Source organism: Triplophysa rosa, linkage group LG7, assembly GCF_024868665.1.
Source record: "Triplophysa rosa linkage group LG7, Trosa_1v2, whole genome shotgun sequence".
Taxonomy (NCBI): Eukaryota; Metazoa; Chordata; class Actinopteri; order Cypriniformes; family Nemacheilidae; genus Triplophysa; species Triplophysa rosa.
The window spans coordinates 8,772,818-8,790,985 of NC_079896.1; the positions used below are offsets into that span (position 1 = coordinate 8,772,818).

Genomic DNA, 18,168 nt, shown 5'->3' on the forward strand with positions numbered 1-18,168 from the left:
ATTTATCTTACTTTTTATTTTAATCTTCATTTCTGTTTTAAGCACGTTAGGTATTGTATGTTTTGGGTTGTATTGTTTTGTAAATTTTAAGTTTTGGCAGAATAGTAAACTATGATTCTTGTGCCTATTAGGTCTCTGATTTTGAGATACAATGTAAAAGAGAAATATTTGTTTAGATTATGTGTAAAATAAAGGCATGGGTTCCTGACACATCGTCTTTAACGCTTTTATTGTCAATTTATTTTCAAGAAAGTCTCAACTTCTTAAGTTTGTTTTGAAGATGCTGTTCTCTGGCCGTTTGGAAGGTGGCAAGATGACGCCTTTGTGTGTGGCCGTCTGCTGCCCTGCCTGTCTTTATCGCTATTAGTATTTATGCTTTTATGTACATTTATATTTATCACTGGCTGTAATATGGCATTGGTGTATGATCGGCAATCGGACATCCGAGTGGCTTTTGAAACAGCTAGGGCTGGCACTTGTGCTTTTCGCCCCTCTTCGCTACCTTTCTACACCGTTCTTTCTCCACATCGGTACCGGCATGTTACAGACCTGCCGCAGAGAAAAAAGCGTCGGAGGAAGAGGGGGAAGCGTGCTGGAGTTGCAGTTTGGCTGAGATCTTCTGCTGGCTTGTTGCTCAGCGGGCCTGGGATGACACGGGGCTTACACCACCATGGTCGTCTGCCGGACTCATCGTACCGATGGCTTCGACCTGTTGGCCCGGGCCATGTTCCTCTGCGCCTCCTCCTTCGGCTTGTTCATCGTGGTGGAGTAAACACCTCCAACCTTCGGCCGATTCTGAAACATACGCAACCAGAGGTACTGCCATTCCATGTTGCTTTGATTAACGCGCGCTCTCTGATAAACAAGACTTTTATACTAAATTACTTTTTTACTTCGCACGCTCTGGATACACTATGTATTATTGAAACTTGGATTAAACCAGGTGATCTAAGTCCTTTTACTGAATTGGTGCCTCAGGGCTGTAGCTTTTTTAATTCCCCCCGGCTATCGGGCCGCGGTGGGGGCTTGGCTACTGTGTTTAAAAACTCATATCTCTGTCACAGTCTACCAACTGGGACTCGTAGCTGTTTTGAAGTTTTGCTTTTCCAACTTTCTCTTGTCAACCCTGTGGTCTTTGCTATCATATATCGACCTCCGATTGTAAACAATGAATTTTTAAATGAATTCGCCCAATTCTTGAGTGAAATCGTCATCAGTTACGATAGGATTCTAATACTGGGGGATTTTAATATTCATGTGTGCTGCGATTTCAAACCTTTATCTAAAGACTTTCGTAGCTTACTTGAATCATTTGATTTCATACAATGGGTATCCGGACCCACTCATACCCAGGGTCATACGCTGGACTTAATTTTATCTCGTGGCGTGTCGGTAGGGGATATAAAAATCGAGGACGCCGGCATATCCGACCATCTGCCTATATTATTCACGATGTCTCTTGATGAAAATGCTCCAAGTCAATCATCTTTGTCACGCTGGACTCTCAAGCGGACAGCTCAAGCGAAGAATTCTCTTCGAATTATGAACCATTGGATGCAACTCAAGCTATGGACATTCTCACTGGTCACCTGGATGTTAACCAGCTTCTTGGTACTTTTAACACTAACTGCTCTAATGTCTTAAATTCTATTGCACCTTTAAAATTGAAAAAACATAAGCATAACATAATACCTTAGCATACTGAAACCACTCGTTCCCTAAGACAGGCTTGTAGAAGGGTGGAGCGCAAGTGGAAAAAACATAAGCTACAAGTATTTTATGAAATCCTACAGGATTCTCTCTCTGCTTTTCAGCGTGCGGCTAAGGCTGCAAAGAGTAGATATTTCTCAGAGTTAATTACACAAAACAGCAATAAGCCAAATATTTTATTTTCCACTATTAAGTCTGCACTTCATCCAATTGTCACCATCTTTGCTGATGCATCAATCTCGTTGTGTGAGAATTTTGCTCATTATTTTGACGGCAAGATCTCTCAAATTTTGTCTAATGTGCCAATGATCTAGCTGTTGCCCCATACTCAGGTTCTACTTGGTCTCTTTTTGAGCCTGTTAATCTGAATACTTTAACCAAAACACTGTTTAGCTTGAAACCTACAATGTGTCCTCAGGATGTTATCCCACCACGTTTTCTTAGGCAAATTATTGATATCATTGGCCCCGACTTACTGTCAATTATCAATAAATGTCTCCATACTGGGACTGTCCCCCATGACTTTAAACTTGCCACAGTTCGACCATATTTAAAAAAAACAAATCTGGACCCGACATTGCTCACTAACTTTAGTCCAATCTCAAATCCCCCCTTTTTATCTAAAATTTTGGAGAAAACTGTCTTAAATCAACTTCAATCTCACTTGTCTCTTAATGCTATCCATGAAAAATTTCAGTCCGGTTTTAAATCCTGCCATAGCACGGAGTCGGCCCTTCTAAGGGTTGTTAATGATATCATCTTGACCATGGATTCTGGTCAGTCTGCGGCTCTGGTTTTATTAGACCTTAGCTCTGCCTTTGACCTGGTCAACCATGATATTCTTTTATCTCGTCTGGAGGCATGCGTTGGTCTATGGGGCACAGTCTTACAGTGGTTTAGGTCATATCTCACAAATAGGAGATTCGTTGTTAACATTGGGCATCATTCTTCTTCCGAGATGCATTTAAGATCAGGGGTACCTCAAGGATCGTTCCTTGGGCCAGTATTGTTCTCACTTTATATGCTTCCCCTAGGGTTTATTTTTAATAAGCACGGGGTCTCTTTCCATCTATGTGCAGACGACACCCAAATCTACATTCCCATAAAACGTGGTAATAGACACGCCATTAAGCCCATTTTGGATTGCTTGGATGAATTAAAACTTTGGCTATCAACTTATTTCTTATGTCTTAATGAGAGCAAAACTGAATTCATCTTGTTTGGACACAATGATCAAAGTGTCCATGACTTTGATACTTCATCCCTGTCACCATACACCATACACTTCTGTTGTCAAGTCTTGTTTTTACCATCTCAGGCTTCTCTCCAAAGTAAAGCCATTCTTGTCTTTAAAGATGTTCGAAATAGCTATAGATGCATTTGTTACATTAAGGCTTGACTATTGTAATTCTCTGTATGTTGGTGCTCCGTTGTCTTCTGTTTCTCGCCTACAGTTAGTCCAGAATGCAGCAGCTCGGCTTCTCACCGTAAAGCGCAAATATGAGTCTATTACGGCGGTTTTAATTTCACTTCATTGGCTTCCTGTGAAGTACAGAATTGATTTTAAAATACTCTTGTTTGTTTTTAAGTCACTTCACAACCTGGCTCCAGTGTACTTGGCTGAACTCTTGCAGCCTTATACACCGTTGAGATCACTTAGATCCTCTAACTCTAACCTGCTGCATGCCCCAAGGACTAGGCTAAAAACCCGAGGCGACCGTGCTTTTTCTTCTGCCGGCCCTAGACTCTGGAATAACCTCCCCCCCATATTAGAACTGCCCCAACTCTGCCTGTTTTTAAATCTTACTTGAAGACCTACTTATTTTCTCTGGCTTTCGATGTCCCTTGACAACCTGTCTTTGTTTTCATACATATTACAGCTTGGGTATATCTATGCTATTTTTTTATGTCCTATGTTTAATGTTTTATTGTGCCTATTTATTACACGTCTTTTACTGTCTTATAGTATGTTGTAAAGCACTTTGGTCAACTTCGGTTGTTTTTAAACCGTGCTATATAAATAAAGGTGTATTGTTTCATCCTACAGCTTTGAGTCACAGACATCAGCCCTATGACACGCAGCCCCCTGTGTGTTTGTGTGTTTAATTGTGTGCTTGTGTGTCTTGTTACAAGACCCAACTGGCTTTTCAATTATACATCACCTCCAGGCCAAAACAAAGCCAATGTTTGTTTCAACCAACAATTAAAAAGCACAAATTTTCTAATAAAATACAGAATAAATATTTATGAGTCTAAAGGTTTTTTTTATTCAAACAATTATTTGATTATTAAGCATTCTAACTATTTACTATTTACGTTACAAACACCATCCAAAATGTATATTAAAATCTCTCTTTCACACAATATCACACACATATAAACACTTTACAGATTGAACTGAAGCAGACAACAGCTGGGACTAAAAGACCTGACACTAGCTCTTCCTCATACAAAAGGCCAGCTCTCATTCCAGACCACTGCAGTGAAACAGCAGCAACCCCAGTAAACACTCTCTCTAAACCATTTCTTTCAAATAGTTTTAATTGTCTAAAGGCAAGTAACAAAACTGCATTTACTCTTAAAAATTAAATTGCTAAAAAGGGTCTGTTACTCTAGAAGAACCTAAAATGCTAGAACCGGTTCCTAAAATCTTTTCAGGTTCTTGAGACACATTAGGGCTTTTCACACTTGAAATCGTTAACCCTGGGTTATTCTAAACCCCAGGTAAACAAAATCCTGGGTTATCTGTTTCATGTTTCACACTGCTTATAATTTACCAGGGGTTAAAGCAACACTAGAGAGTTTTTCGACCTTAAAATAATCTCTCTAAAATTATTTTTGTGGTAGGACAACTCTTAAAGGAATAGTTCATTTTCAAAATAAATTTTCATGATAATTTACTCACCCCCATGTCATCCAAGATGTTTATGTATTTGTTTCTATAGTCGAAAACCTTTTCAACGTAATTACGTATTACGTGAAGTCATGAACAAGCGTCGCAGAGCAGAGAAAGGCGAGCATTTGTGTTTATAAAGCATGTACATATAACATTTTTTTAGAAAATGTTCGTTTCGCTAGATAAGACCCTTATTCACCGTCTGGTATCGTTTAAAGCCCTTTGAAGCTGCACTGAAACTGTAATTTTGACCTTCAACCACTTGGAGTCCATTAAAGTCCACTATATGGAGAAAAATCCTGGAATGCTTTCATCAAAAACCTTAATTTCTTTTCGACTAAAGAAACAAATACATAAACATCTTGGATGACATGGGGGTGAGTAAATTAACATGAAAATTTATTTTGAAAATGAACTACTCCTTTAACTGGACGAATTTTACTGCCGCTGCTACCTAAGCAGCCCTCTATCGGCTGAAATCACACTTTGGTGTGCGGGTAGGTTCACAAGCCCCGCCCATCACCTGCTTTATGGCATACGTCCCGTTTTACTCGTAGCCGGGGTGAAGTTAGCAAACAGCTAAAAATAAGACAAAACGATCTAGTTCAACGCAAGTCTCCAAACCATCACCATGGCAGAGCCAGCAAAAAAAAAACAAAGAGGAAAAGAGAGAGAGAGAGAGAGAGAGAGAGAGAGAGAGAGAGAGAGAGAGAGAGAGAGAGAGAGAGTGATCGGACACGAGCACGAACACAAATCAATATCTGACTGACTTACACTCGGTGGCGCGAGCTGCAAGAGGCAACCGGTTGCAAAACGGATGGAGACCTAACGTTAGCCTTCCTGCTACTGGATTTGAAAGTCTTATATGTAATTTTTTTCTTACTGTCCTGTACTTTTGAGCTTATTAGTTATTAGGCTGTGCTAAGGTTGTTAATTGGCGCACTACACTAACGTTACTGGTTCACAATTTATAACCATAAGGTAGACTAGAGATAATATAATGTTGCCAGGTCTCAATAGCTTACGTAGCATGATCGTGCCTCGTCACGAATTTACCAAATGACTACCAAACCACAATAAATCTTTTATGGTCAAAAGTTGCTGATTCCTTAGTTCATGCACGTAGACTATGTTATCAGTATCTATAGTTACTATGCTAGGCACTATTCCCATAGCGAGTTGAGTGTAAATTAGTGATTGCACATATTACACAAAGCACAACGCCTGGTCGCGAGTGTGTTTATGAAAATATAACTACAGAAAATGATTTTCGTTGATTTTCGTTCACATGGGGGAACCATAAGCAAAAGTTCTCTACTGTTGCTTTAAGAGATAACCCGGGTATTCATAACCTGATGTTTCACACTGCACATCACTAAACCCTTAACACTGTTATTTGCATATTTGTGTCAACAGTCATGATTGGATAAATACTGCAGCGTCAAACTGACTGAATAAAAACAGTCCTTTAAATAACCGAATACCTTGTTGTTCCGCATCCGGGAAAAATGACGCATCAAATCCTTTTTGGCTGTTGCCTCCTAAGACGTTACATACTCAAATACATAAAAAACTCAAAGGATTGTTTACACGGCACACAGAGTTTCTGTGACTGTGCACAGCTTGTGAAATGAGGTAAGCCTGTTCAGTTTTTGATTGGTTGTCCGTTGCTAAGCATCCTGTCTTATCATTCTACCCCCTCTTCTTTCACACTGCACACGTGTGACACCACAATGCAGGGTTAACCCTGCAAAAGCGGTGCTAACCCTGCTTTGGAGCAGGGTTTCATAACCCCGGGTAAAATGCGGGGATAACCCCGCTTCAAAATTAAGTGTGAAACGTTCGTTTACCTGGGGTTAAAAGCGGGGTTTAGAATGTAGATAACCCAGGGTTAAGCGTATTGTGAAAAGCCCTATTATTTCCTTAATTTTAATAGTTTGTGGAACATTTTTTTACTACAAAGAACCTTTTTATTTCTGTTTTATGGATGTTAAATGTTCTTTAGGGAACCGACAAAGAACCTTTTTTGAACCTTTGTTTATAGTACATTCAACTACGTTCAAGACAATCTATATTAAGCAGGGCAATGTTTTAATGCTCATGCACACCAAATATGTGTAGTTAACAACAATTGACATCTGCATTTCACAGTACTGATCTTTAAATACTGAAAACAACTGCCGATGGTTTCTAATATGCGCCCACTTTGACTTTGACAGATTATCATGACACAGCACATATACACACGACGTGTAAGACATGCTCCAGGCGGACACAAACATTTAATACGCCATCTAAAATCACAATGACACACGCATACAACAGTAGGCTTTGAGGTTGTTTCATGCATATTAAACGAAGAAGGGACTGGCCTGCAAGCGCCATGCCACCGTCGACACCGTTCGTTTACATACCTGAGCTGTCCATGGTGCTGTAGTCGTCCTGTCGCGCGGGGCCTGTTTTACCGATGCCGAGTGTTACCGCCGTCAAAGCGCCGCCGCCGCCGGTGCAGAAGTCTCCGCTGCTATCGACCAACTGCAAAGATTCGTAGCCATCATAACTGCTCTTTTTCTTGTAGCCACCTAGCAGGCTCATTAGCACAACTGGAAATCACATAGACGTACGACAACGACGGTTTCAAGAGACTAGAAGAATGCACATGTTCGGAGGGTTGGAATAATGGGGTTTCCAGCAGGCTGCCCGCTTCATACGCCCGCTAGCTGCAGGAGAGAGGAGGGCGGTGTGTGTCACCGAGCACCGCATTTACTACGCTGCACACACACGGAGCCGAGCAGCCAATCAATGCAGCCGGTTTAGGCCTGACTCTGCAGCCAGAACACACTTCAATGCCTTTGATAAAAGGACCCCAAATGGTTCAATTGGCCCTTTTAGACAATCTTTTTTTAGTTTAATGATAACAATAACGAACATAATATTAGAATGAGCTGTATTATTAGATTATTAGTAATGCATTAGATAAATGTCTATTTAAATTAATAGCAAGTTGTCAAGAACCAGGTCATATTTCATCACAAAATAAAAACCAAGCGAATATTTTACCAAGCCAATAAAACATGTTTTGCATTGTCTCGTTGTTTTCTTACTTGTTTTTATTTTGTTTCTCATTCTATTTTCATCACCATAATGAAAAAAAAATGATATTTTTGAAATATTGCAAATGTGCATATCGCAATGGTTTGCAGTAACTAAATAATTTAACAAGTTATGTTTAATCAAAGTTTCAAGTGGATGCAGATAACAGAGCGACTGTGCCTGATGTGTGACAGATGATTAATATTTAAAAAGAATTTTGAAACATGTATGTTGGATGTATAATTTTCCGTTTCCGTTTTATTTTGATTTTTACATTTGATTTTACAGACTTAAAGCATTATCGTATCGCATATCACATTATTTATTTTGTTTAAAATCGCACCGCCATCTAATAAATATGAATCATGTTAAAAACTTTAAGTGTTTATTCATCACAATTGTATTTTTGCTTTTACTATTGCACTCAATTGTTGCTGTTTAGAAGTTGCATTGTTTTCTTTTCCCAGCATTGTGCAGACAAACAATCCTCTATTGCTTTGCAGTCTTTGGGTAACCCTGATAGTGTTCAGTGCTTTGCCAGTTTCAGACTTCCTCTTTGGGTGGATGATTGATTTCTAATTGAGCCACTTGATGCTTCCCTTCCCAGCCCCACTGCTTGGCAGCCTATGGGACTGCATGCTTTCTCATAAGTGAGCTGCATCCTGGGAAACCTTTTGAGAAGAGTGAGACTGAGAACACAGCATTTAGGAAGTGTCACCGAGAGAAAAGCTCTGGTTGCTGTCTGCCATTAAATACCAATTTAACGTTAACTCCAATTCATCGCTTTACCTTTGCCGCTATAAAGACAATCAACTTTTGAAGAGACAATCTGATGCCATTGACTAAACACAGTATATACCACTTAGATGTAGGGCGGTCAAGAGGATAAATGTTAATATCTTTTTTATAAAAGCAGCAAACGAGGGAACAGATAAACATATGCACTTGATGTAAGAGCAAACAGCAGCAACATTCTACCTCAGGTGGAAATAAAATTACTCTTCTGTACAACAACTTTTAATGTAAAAAAGCTTATGGCTTGTCTGGGAGTTAATGTTATACTCACACAAAGTTGCTTTTTAACACACCTTGTGATCATTGTTATGGCCTGTAACTTGTAAATGTCTTATAATCTCTCACAAACAGCCAATTGTACAAGAGTCTTTACAGAAATGCCGCTCTACAAATATTCTGGAAACAAATAGATGGTTGCATATCTTGTTTATATTTTTGTAGAATTGAAAAGGCAAGTAAAGACACATTTATTTGTTTTTTTCCTATGCTTTCTTTTGAATTTGTGGGTTGGCAGTTATTATATTTACAAACTGTCATCTTCACACAGTCACAATGCTGTACCAAGCATGCTGCACAATTCACAAATCTCACACATCTGTGATTCAGTATAGATCACACCGAGTTTAAATTGTTATATTGGTTAATATATTGACTTAGATTCATGGCCAGGGTTGGATTACTTGTTAACATAATGAATGCTGAAGTTTTAGTAGCTTGCTTGGAATGGGAGGAGATCACTTGTATTGACAAAGCAATTGACCTCTGTGAACACCTCTCTTATACACTTAACCTGAAAGTGTTTCACAGTTAATGATATGCAACATAAATATACTGATGCTAGTTTCTTTGTCAATCTAAATTCAGATGTATGACACACCATCAGTCACGTGTAACGTCCAAAGATGCTTCCATGGAAATGGAGGCAGGGAGCTCACCCTTCCTCAGCTCCGTGATGATGCAAGGGATTTCCCTGTCCCCTTTCTTAAACTGACCTTGCCTTTAACATAGATAAAAACTTAAATCTTAAAACTAAACAACCAGTACTCCCTTTGTCATTGGGAATTACTTTTATGTATTAAACACGTCTGCTAAAGTAAGAATCGTGTTTTAGATTACATAAAATAATTTTCATTTATCTCTGTACATCAAGCCAAGGTGAATGACAAGCGCATTTACTGTATTATTCGCCACAGTGCATACAACAAACATTAACGTTGCAACCAAAACAAACTCGGAAACGGTTTGCAAAACGCGTTTCCAATATAACCTTATCGTGCAATTCGTGTTTTCTTGCCAACGCGAATCTTCAGTCGACATATCAATTCACCAGAAAAAAATGAAAAACAGTGCGCGATGAGAATGCCCAATGACAACATCCTCACAAATGCATCAGCTCTCAGCTGATGCCGTGTCGTGACTCATGTAGCTTATTTCTTTCCTAATGCCAGGCATGTCGTCGTGTAAAAATGCACAAAAGCGATGCTCTGCTGCAGTGCTGGTGTCACGACGAACAACACTTCAAAATAAACCACTTATGTCACTGCAGACAACGTAATGCTTGTTTAGCGATGCAGATAAAGATGAAACCCAGCCTCCCGATTCACATGACATCACGACCTTTTATGTAATAAAACCATTTCACTACGAAAGCTTGACACGGTCCCGTTCAATTCTGTCGCGTATGACGACAGCTATTATACATAAATAAATACATTTAAATTATTTAAAAACAGGTATTCCCCCTACCTTTCGATGCACTCTCTTTCATTCTCCGATGCCCAGCTGATCTCAGAAATGCTGACCTTTCATTTGTCATTCGCTGCCTGTCAAAGGTCAGATTGGCGCTCGTCCCAGCGAATCGCGATCTGTCACGAATAAGCGGCAGGGAGGAAAGTGAAGCAGGGATGAGCTACATGCCTACATCACCGTCGAATCAGTGCTTTGATCACATGCCAAACCCACATCTACAGTTCATTTAATTGACCTAGATCCGTAAACTTGAAAATAGATTTATGTATTTCTATTCTCATTCTTATTTTCGTTTATTGTGATGTACAAAATATCAATAAATCGCATACTTAAAATCACGGAATGGATTTCTGGAATGGAATCCTCAAATCTGTAGCTGAATATTTTATTGTAGCCTTTTAGTGCAGTGGTTCTCGGTTCTCAACTATGGCCCGCGAGATCCATTTTCCTGCCGAGTTTAGTCCCAACTCTGAGATAAAACACCTGCACAAGCTAATCAGCGTCTTTAGGGAATAGATGCGCTCAATCGCGGCGCGGCGCAAATCTATCAGCGATGACATTTGAGTACCGCGATATCGATCCAAGTTGCTCGGTACGCATTTGAATCGCTCTCGCGGTAGGATACTTTAATGCGATATGCCAAACAATCTGCGCAGACCAACATTAAGTTGAACGCGTCTGTTCCTGAAGTCACTGATTAAGCCTCTTCAGGTGTTTTATTAGAGTTAAACTCGGCAGGAAAATGGATCTCGCGGGCCAGAGTTGAGAACCACTGCCTTAGTGGGTCATGATTTTAGCTGTGAGTGTGTGTGTAGTGACAGTCTTGCACTGTACAGTAATGAATCCGTTTGATTTAACTTCTGGACTTCCGTGTTTAAGTAAACATACTACAGATGGTGTGCTACTATGGCTAAGGCTAGTCTTTTGAATATTAATTAGGTCTTGGTGACGTTACGGCAGCGTCTTGTCGTGTATTCTCATTAATATTCATTAGCCAAGCCCTCATTGTAGTAGGACTCGTGTCGAGAGGCACCCTTCACAGGGGTAATCTTCATTGCTGGTCAAAACGGTTTCCACGTGTAGTTCAGGATAATTTAATAAATATCTTCACCTACAGAAAAAAGCCTTTTAACTTATTTAATTTCTTAGGTATACAACAATGACAAATGAATAATAATAGTTTCTTTACAATTTCTGAAATAAGAAATAACAAACGAAACTATAAGTGAATGAAAGAGGAAGCTGAAGTTTTGCAACACATAACCTAAAATGTGTTTATCATACATTTTTAAGATAACTTCCTAAAGTATTACTTTGCAAGCTAATTTCATTATTGTCTTGGTTGTGGTAAGAAATAGTTTGCAAAACATAGTATATTGTAATCGTAAACTAACATATTCTTTGCTTTGCATGCTACAGTTGGCTTTTGTCCAAAATGAACAGTCTGAAATGTTTTTGAGGACCTGGAATGTAGCTGCCTTTAACAAGCTGACTCCTCCCTGTCAAACATAACTACAGTTGCTGGAATGAAAGAAATGTTCTTAAGATTTATGAGAAAATAGGTTTATTTTGCTGGGGAAAGAAAAGCTTAAGCTTGTTAATTGCTCTGTGAATTGCACAACAAGAGGGTGTGAAGATATTAAAAAGTATTTTCTCCAAACATGATTGGTTAATAAACTAGACTGGCTGACACTGAAAGAGAAAAAGGTAGAGAAGACAATCTAAAAAAATAAACAAAGACTTAAAGAGATGCTTATACAAAGTCACGTATAACAGACATTCTGAGGTCCTTCGCCTTATCTTTGTTTCTGGAACAAATTTCATTCGCAACCAGTGCTGTAATGTAATATCAAGGGTTTATGATAAATTGCCTTTACAATATAATACTTTTTTATAGTGGAACACTGTTAATGTTTTTATATTGCAAACCGTTTTCATATGTGATCTGTTGACATCCTAAGTTTCTCTACTGTCAAAACTTTTCTTCAGATATGGCTCCAAAAAATGTAAAGCTGATGTCAAGCGTTAAGATATTTGTAACATTCTGACGTAAATGGTGTTTAATGGCATTGTAACACTATCAAGAAATGTTTGCTAAGCAAAAGCCACTGACTGAGATGGATTTAAATAGTTCCTTACAGACATATCAACTAAAACTCGCTGTATTTATGGAATGCTTGAATAGTAGTGTCTCACACACTAGAAGCCATATCCACCCATCATATATTATTTACACCACGTTCGTATGATTCAGGCATATTTATATAATTTGGCCCCTTTTACAAGGCTGCTTTTGATACATTAGCAGTATTTTACCCTGACTAAATCAGCTTCTAATTTCTAAAAGCAGAAACCAGTTAAATATTTATGTAATCTTTTCAGAATCCGCATGAAACAAAGTTTGCGCTATAAAGGATAATACTGTACTACTAACAGACAATCTGAAGTAACCAATCTTTGGAAATCAATGTTGTGAAAAGGTAACTCCTCTGAGATGAGGCCACATTGTTCTCTTGGATAAGAGAGTGTCAGTGTTTCCTCAGTGAGTTGAGGCACACCGAGCATCTGACTGGACGATGGGGATCTTTGTGCTGAGTAGTGTGCTGATATTTGGCCAGATCCGATCTGTTTCTGTGTCTGAGAATGTGTACAGGATGCTTTTAGCCCTACAAAGGCACAGAAAAGGCGAATATTGTAAGCACAACCGTGGGGAAAACCTAATAAAAAACACACACTGGGTGGGGTTTTGGTTTGCATCCAAAAGGCGAAGCCATTTGTGTGAACGTGATATGATATTATTCTTACTTATATAAGTCTATGACAGGTTTGGCAATATCTTTGTAGTGTCTCAGTCTGGCCACCAGAGCTTCTGGTCTGTCATCTTCCTGTTGAATCAACGGCTCTCCTGTAATGTCATCTAGCCCCTATAAACACAACAGAGAATTATCAGGACTGTTGAGGTTTGTGTAGTCCAAGGACCGTTGGCTAAACGTCTGATGCATAAGGCACACTTTTCTGGAAACACTTTAGCACGTTCAAAGTCGTCATCTGATTGGTTGAATTTTACAGGATTTCCTGGAGATGTGCGTGTCGCTTTCTTTAACGGTCCGCCTGGAAACAATACAAAGCCGTCTGATCTAAGAAGTAAGCTGCCGTGTTTACAACAGTTGCAATAAGAATTCATCACGATCGACTAAACGCTTTATTCTTAAAAGTATGCAAGGTTCATGGCATAAACTTATAATCATTGTTGTTGCTGCTAACATTGACACGTTCGTGAATGCACACCGGTCTGTTACTGCGGGGACATTTCCACGCCTCTAAACATGACGCACCACAAAACGAAACGTGATTGGTTGCTTTTACCTGTCAGTCATATGGCCTCTTGGGCGGGCCTTGGCCAAAGAAAGTGACCAAAGTTCCCAGACCTTCAGTATGAAGTATGAAGGTCTGACTATGCGAGACTAAGGATTGTATAGCACACCATGTTGTTCATTACTTGCTATTTATGTGGTTAGAATTTGCAAGAATTATTCAGAGATCAAAAATAATGAGTGAAATTATCATAAACAGCACTACCAACAGGCCCGAAAAGCTTACTATATTTCAACATAACCCACAAACTCTTCTGGTGGGTACTTACACAATTTGATTACCACATCTCAAACAAACAAGCCCAAAATTATGATGTTCACCTGGATTCGGGGGGGATTGAAGTACATGTTGTATACTCTCCCGCTGGATGGGTGTGTCCAGCGATGACGTAGCCTTTCTTTAAGTGTTTCCAGAGGGATGTTGAGGTTGATGACTACATCTAGATCACAGATACTGTTCAGGGCATCTGCTTGAGCTAGAGTTCGAGGGAAACCTGGTAGGGATGTAAACGTACAAATATTTTGCGTCTGAAACACAGGCACACATCAATGTGCATCAGACCACTATCTCACTACAATATTTAAAGGACGTACATAATAGCTTCAAGAAGCAAGACACACAAGAATATTTAAAAGTCACACCACTTTTCGGTCAATATGTAATATCCAACTATATCATACTGGGAGACTTTGACTTTCAAGGCAAGCAGCTGTTCTTTTTAACAACAAACTTATTATCCCTGCCACTGGCTTACTTCCTCAAGTTCCATACCCCCTATAGATTGCTGTGTGCTTCTACTAATGTCAAAATACAATTTTTGCTTCCCATAAATGTTGCAATAAAACTGACAATTATTCTATTATTCTGACACTTTAACTGGGTTAAACAAACATAGCTCTTAGTTCTAGTTAAGGTTTTGAAAATCTAATCTGACTGGCGTGACGCAATCATCCTCTACTAAATAACAGACCTTGTAAATATTTAATGATCCAACAAACCTGCCTAACACTAATTCTAGACATCAAGAAACCGTAATGGTAATAATGCGTTTAAAATATATTGTTGAGCATGGTAATACATTTAACAAAACGTAAATATTAAAAGTATTTGATGATATTAACCACCGTACCATCTAACAACCAACTGTATTTGGTCATCTCCTCCAATCTAGGCAGCAGAAGGCGAGTCATGACATGGTCTGGCACAAGCAATCTTTTTTTCATATACGCCTTTGCCAAAACACCAGCTTCTGTAAACACATAAAAGACAACTATGCAATGAGTCCTATCATTCAAGGACACAATGTATAACAAATTTTTATAATAAATTCCATCAAAATTCATAACTGAAATCCACACGATATTTAATGAATATAAATTAAGTATTATTCATCATTTCAACAAGAAACTAGAGTGTTCATTACATAATATGATAAAGACATGCATGACAACCTCGAGGCTTCAATTTAAACATGCAGCGATAAACAATGATTTTTTAATCAATTGTGTTACTTAGAATGCTTAAAAAAGTATCCAACAGTAACCCTGATGTATTTCATAACCAGTGTTACATTGCTTTTAACCTCACAGTAAGCTGAAGAGAAGTAGGCTAAATGTTATGTTATGACATAAATTCATCACATTTCATCAACATCCATTCATCAATACCATGAATACAGTATTATATCTTATTTAATACTTAAAAGCTTAAAAAGTAAATGTACGGTTAAAGACAGGCTGAGTGGCATCCTGCCATCACAGCTTTTCAATACCTCACATGAACTCCAGAACACAGTGACGCCCAAATGGGGGAGAAAAAAATGTTAAAGTTGCAGAAAACATTATTTGGAAAACTATATGAATAGGGGTGAATGTAACCCCATGCGTTTTTACGTTTTATATGATCACGGGATCGCTTGCCGTCTAACTATAGAGGCGCAGTCTTTACCTAAAGCTCTTTGTAAATCGTTGCACATCACGCACCAGTATTAGCAGCGATGTTTTCCCGAACGAAGTCTCCACTGGATATATGTTTGAGTCCGAAACTGTGCGCAATTCTCTCCGAGATGGTCCCTTTTCCTGAGCCTGGTGGACCCATGATAACAGCCCGGAACAATTTGGACATTTCTTCACTGAGTTGACCTGTTTACAGTAAAAATGGGTCTAGCATTACACCTGAAACCACGCAACGCATGCACGAATTTTACGTAGATTGCAATGCGTCTTTAATCTCGGAGATTACAGTTCTCTTAGAACAGATCTCCAGTGCAGAATGGGGGGTGGGGACTTGTATCATCGAATTTAACCATCAATGCACATAACAAATTCCGACTTTGAAAGTTTTAGGTCAAAAACAACAAACAAACTTACCCACCCGATAGTATCCTGTTTTATAAATCGTTATTTACACAGCGAAAAGAGTTGTTGAAGGTTATTAAAACTGGGAAGCTCTAGCCTGACGCCGCCTACTGCTCTTTATGTGGACGTGAGCTTCTTCCTCTCTGCAAATGAATGGAGGAGAAACATAAACGCCCTATTTTAAATCGCCTCTCGTACATCAGCGCACTGAAAATATGCGTTCTGCAAGCATTGTCTCGCATGGGAGCATGGTCGTTGTAGTATTTGTTAAAAACAATTCTAGCGTATGTATTTTTTCCACTGCGACCAAGAAATGTGTATATGCATAGAATATGGCTGCAGTCTCTACTTGTCTTAAGCACGTCACCACACGTTTACTTTTCTTGTTTAAACATACTGTAAATGCTCAGGGCATATAACGTAGCTATAACTGACAAATAAGCAGATACATTTTTTTGTATTTAGCCTCGAAGTCAAATGTGCACAAATGTTATCAATAAAAAGTTCTAAAAAACGTATTCTCTACTCATGCATTGTATTGAACCATAGCTAATGTAATATTGCCCCTGTCTGTTTTTGGACATGATACACTTGTTGCAACTGAATTGCGCAATTCCTCAGACACCACTGATTTGTTTACTTTTACGTTTATAAACGTGTAATTGACACTACACGTCCACCTTACGTATCAACCACAGAGTGAACTATAATCCCCATGTCAAACATTTATTTCCGAGGTTCCTTGCGGTGGCGTCAGAACATAAGATAAGCGAACGCACGCAGTTCAGTTCGGGCACGCTATGTCAAAATCAGTCGACTTCTCAAGCCTCTTACATTTGAAGAGTAATTCTGCGCCACAGAAAGTGGTGAAATTTGAGCGTCAGGACCCGGAAGCATGTTTTTATTGTCACATGGCTTGAAGATTTCAATAACAACAAAAAATGGCGACAATCACGTTGTTCGCAATAGGCTTGCTGCGTCATTAAAAATATTCACGTAAACATTGGAGTTCGGCGTAGAAAATGCAAGTAAGTACTTTTATAGTCGATCAAATAATACATATGTCTAACGGGTATTGCGATATTATTTTTATGTTTTGATCGTAGAACGTATGGTGTTTGTTTTTGCTATGAGAGGGGTGTGTGCGCGCATTGGTTGGGCGTTAGCGCACATTAATACAGTACAATAGGACGACTTAAAAGATATAACACTATCAAATAAATCGATGTCGCATTTGCTTTACACGCTTTGCGTAATATTGATGATACTTATGATGGTATATCATAGAAGATAATTTATATACGTTTTCGTGCGATAACTTATTTATTTGTAGACCTCATGACGTTCTAACGTACTTTTTGCACAGGCACATATTTTTGTCGGTCAAACAGAATATAGTGCTACATTTCTCAGGTGTTAAGACTTTATTTAAACCTGCAGTTTTATCAAACATCTACGTTTTGCCACGAGAAGTCGCAACGTACTGTCACGGCAAATGCATTTTAAATTTAATATCTTGAAATGTTTTCTGTCTTTTTCCTAAAACAACACGCTTTAGGAATGTTATGCAGATGTTTGTTAGATTATTTGGCAGGCGTTTCCACTGTCCTATAATTGCAAACACGACGCGCTGATGGAGTTGTTTACAAGAAGAGATTCGCACGGAGGGCGGGGATGATGTGGGCGGTGCCTAAAGGAGCACTGAACTGCCAAAGACCGCGAGCCAAGCATGGAAGGCGGGGTTAAACTTACCATAACAAGTCTGACGTCACAGGGGTGGTGTTTATGAATAGTTAAAACATTCAAACGAAGGTATCGAATCGCATGCTATCAGATATAGGGAGTTGTGTTTTGTTATCCGATACAACATTGGCATAAAGTAAAATCATTATATCATACTACTAATACAATATTTATATAACATAGGCTATGTTTGCTGTTAATATTATTTATTTAGTGTAATTCCTAATAAAATAGCTTTAACTATTTTAAATATATTTTTTAAATATTTATTTAACTATCGTTACTTATTAAATAAATCTGAAATGTATGATTTTGTCACTCAATTATTTTTTTTACTAATGTTTAATGGCAAAGTTGTTTTCCCCTGGTAAATGAGAAGATGTATAAGGATGCACCACAAGCCTGGCTCTGCATGATGTGACAGGCTGCCCTGGTTCAGTTATCACAGTG

The 18,168-nt window shown here is 38.8% G+C and overlaps 3 protein-coding genes across 10 annotated transcripts in view; 1 reads left to right on the forward strand and 2 right to left on the reverse strand.

Moving 5' to 3' along the window:
• dnajc6 (DnaJ (Hsp40) homolog, subfamily C, member 6) overlaps positions 1 to 10,440 on the reverse strand; it is a 35,715-nt gene extending 25,275 nt beyond the window's left edge. For 4 of the 6 annotated variants that reach the window (XM_057337574.1, XM_057337569.1, XM_057337571.1 and 1 more), the window contains exon 1: positions 7,021 to 9,346. In XM_057337574.1, the coding sequence (XP_057193557.1) occupies positions 7,021 to 7,201 (181 nt within the window). In that variant the 5' untranslated portion in view covers positions 7,202 to 9,346. Of the gene's footprint in view, positions 1 to 7,020; positions 9,347 to 9,371; positions 10,093 to 10,240 lie in introns of those variants that run through there. The other 2 variants (XM_057337573.1, XM_057337570.1) reach the window with 2 other exon arrangements.
• A 1,028-nt stretch (positions 10,441 to 11,468) lies between these two features.
• ak4 (adenylate kinase 4) lies at positions 11,469 to 16,129 on the reverse strand. 3 transcript variants are annotated; one of them, XM_057338586.1, is made up of 6 exons: positions 15,992 to 16,129; positions 15,601 to 15,759; positions 14,748 to 14,867; positions 13,939 to 14,111; positions 13,049 to 13,167; positions 11,475 to 12,909 (listed from the first exon to the last, which is right to left on the reverse strand). In XM_057338586.1, exons 2-6 carry the CDS (start codon positions 15,740 to 15,742, stop codon positions 12,783 to 12,785), a joined length of 681 nt encoding a protein of 226 aa, XP_057194569.1. In that variant the 5' UTR covers positions 15,743 to 15,759; positions 15,992 to 16,129; the 3' UTR covers positions 11,475 to 12,782. The 3 variants fall into 3 exon arrangements, with proteins under 3 accessions (XP_057194570.1, XP_057194569.1, XP_057194568.1); XM_057338585.1 differs by having other exon boundaries at positions 15,988 to 16,129; XM_057338587.1 differs by lacking the exon at positions 15,992 to 16,129 and having other exon boundaries at positions 11,469 to 12,909; positions 15,566 to 15,680.
• A 746-nt stretch (positions 16,130 to 16,875) lies between these two features.
• jak1 (Janus kinase 1) overlaps positions 16,876 to 18,168 on the forward strand; it is a 33,368-nt gene continuing 32,075 nt past the window's right edge. Inside the window, exon 1 of the mRNA XM_057338581.1 lies at positions 16,876 to 17,003. The gene's annotated coding sequence lies outside the window, so the exon portion shown is untranslated. The remainder of the gene's footprint in view (positions 17,004 to 18,168) is intronic.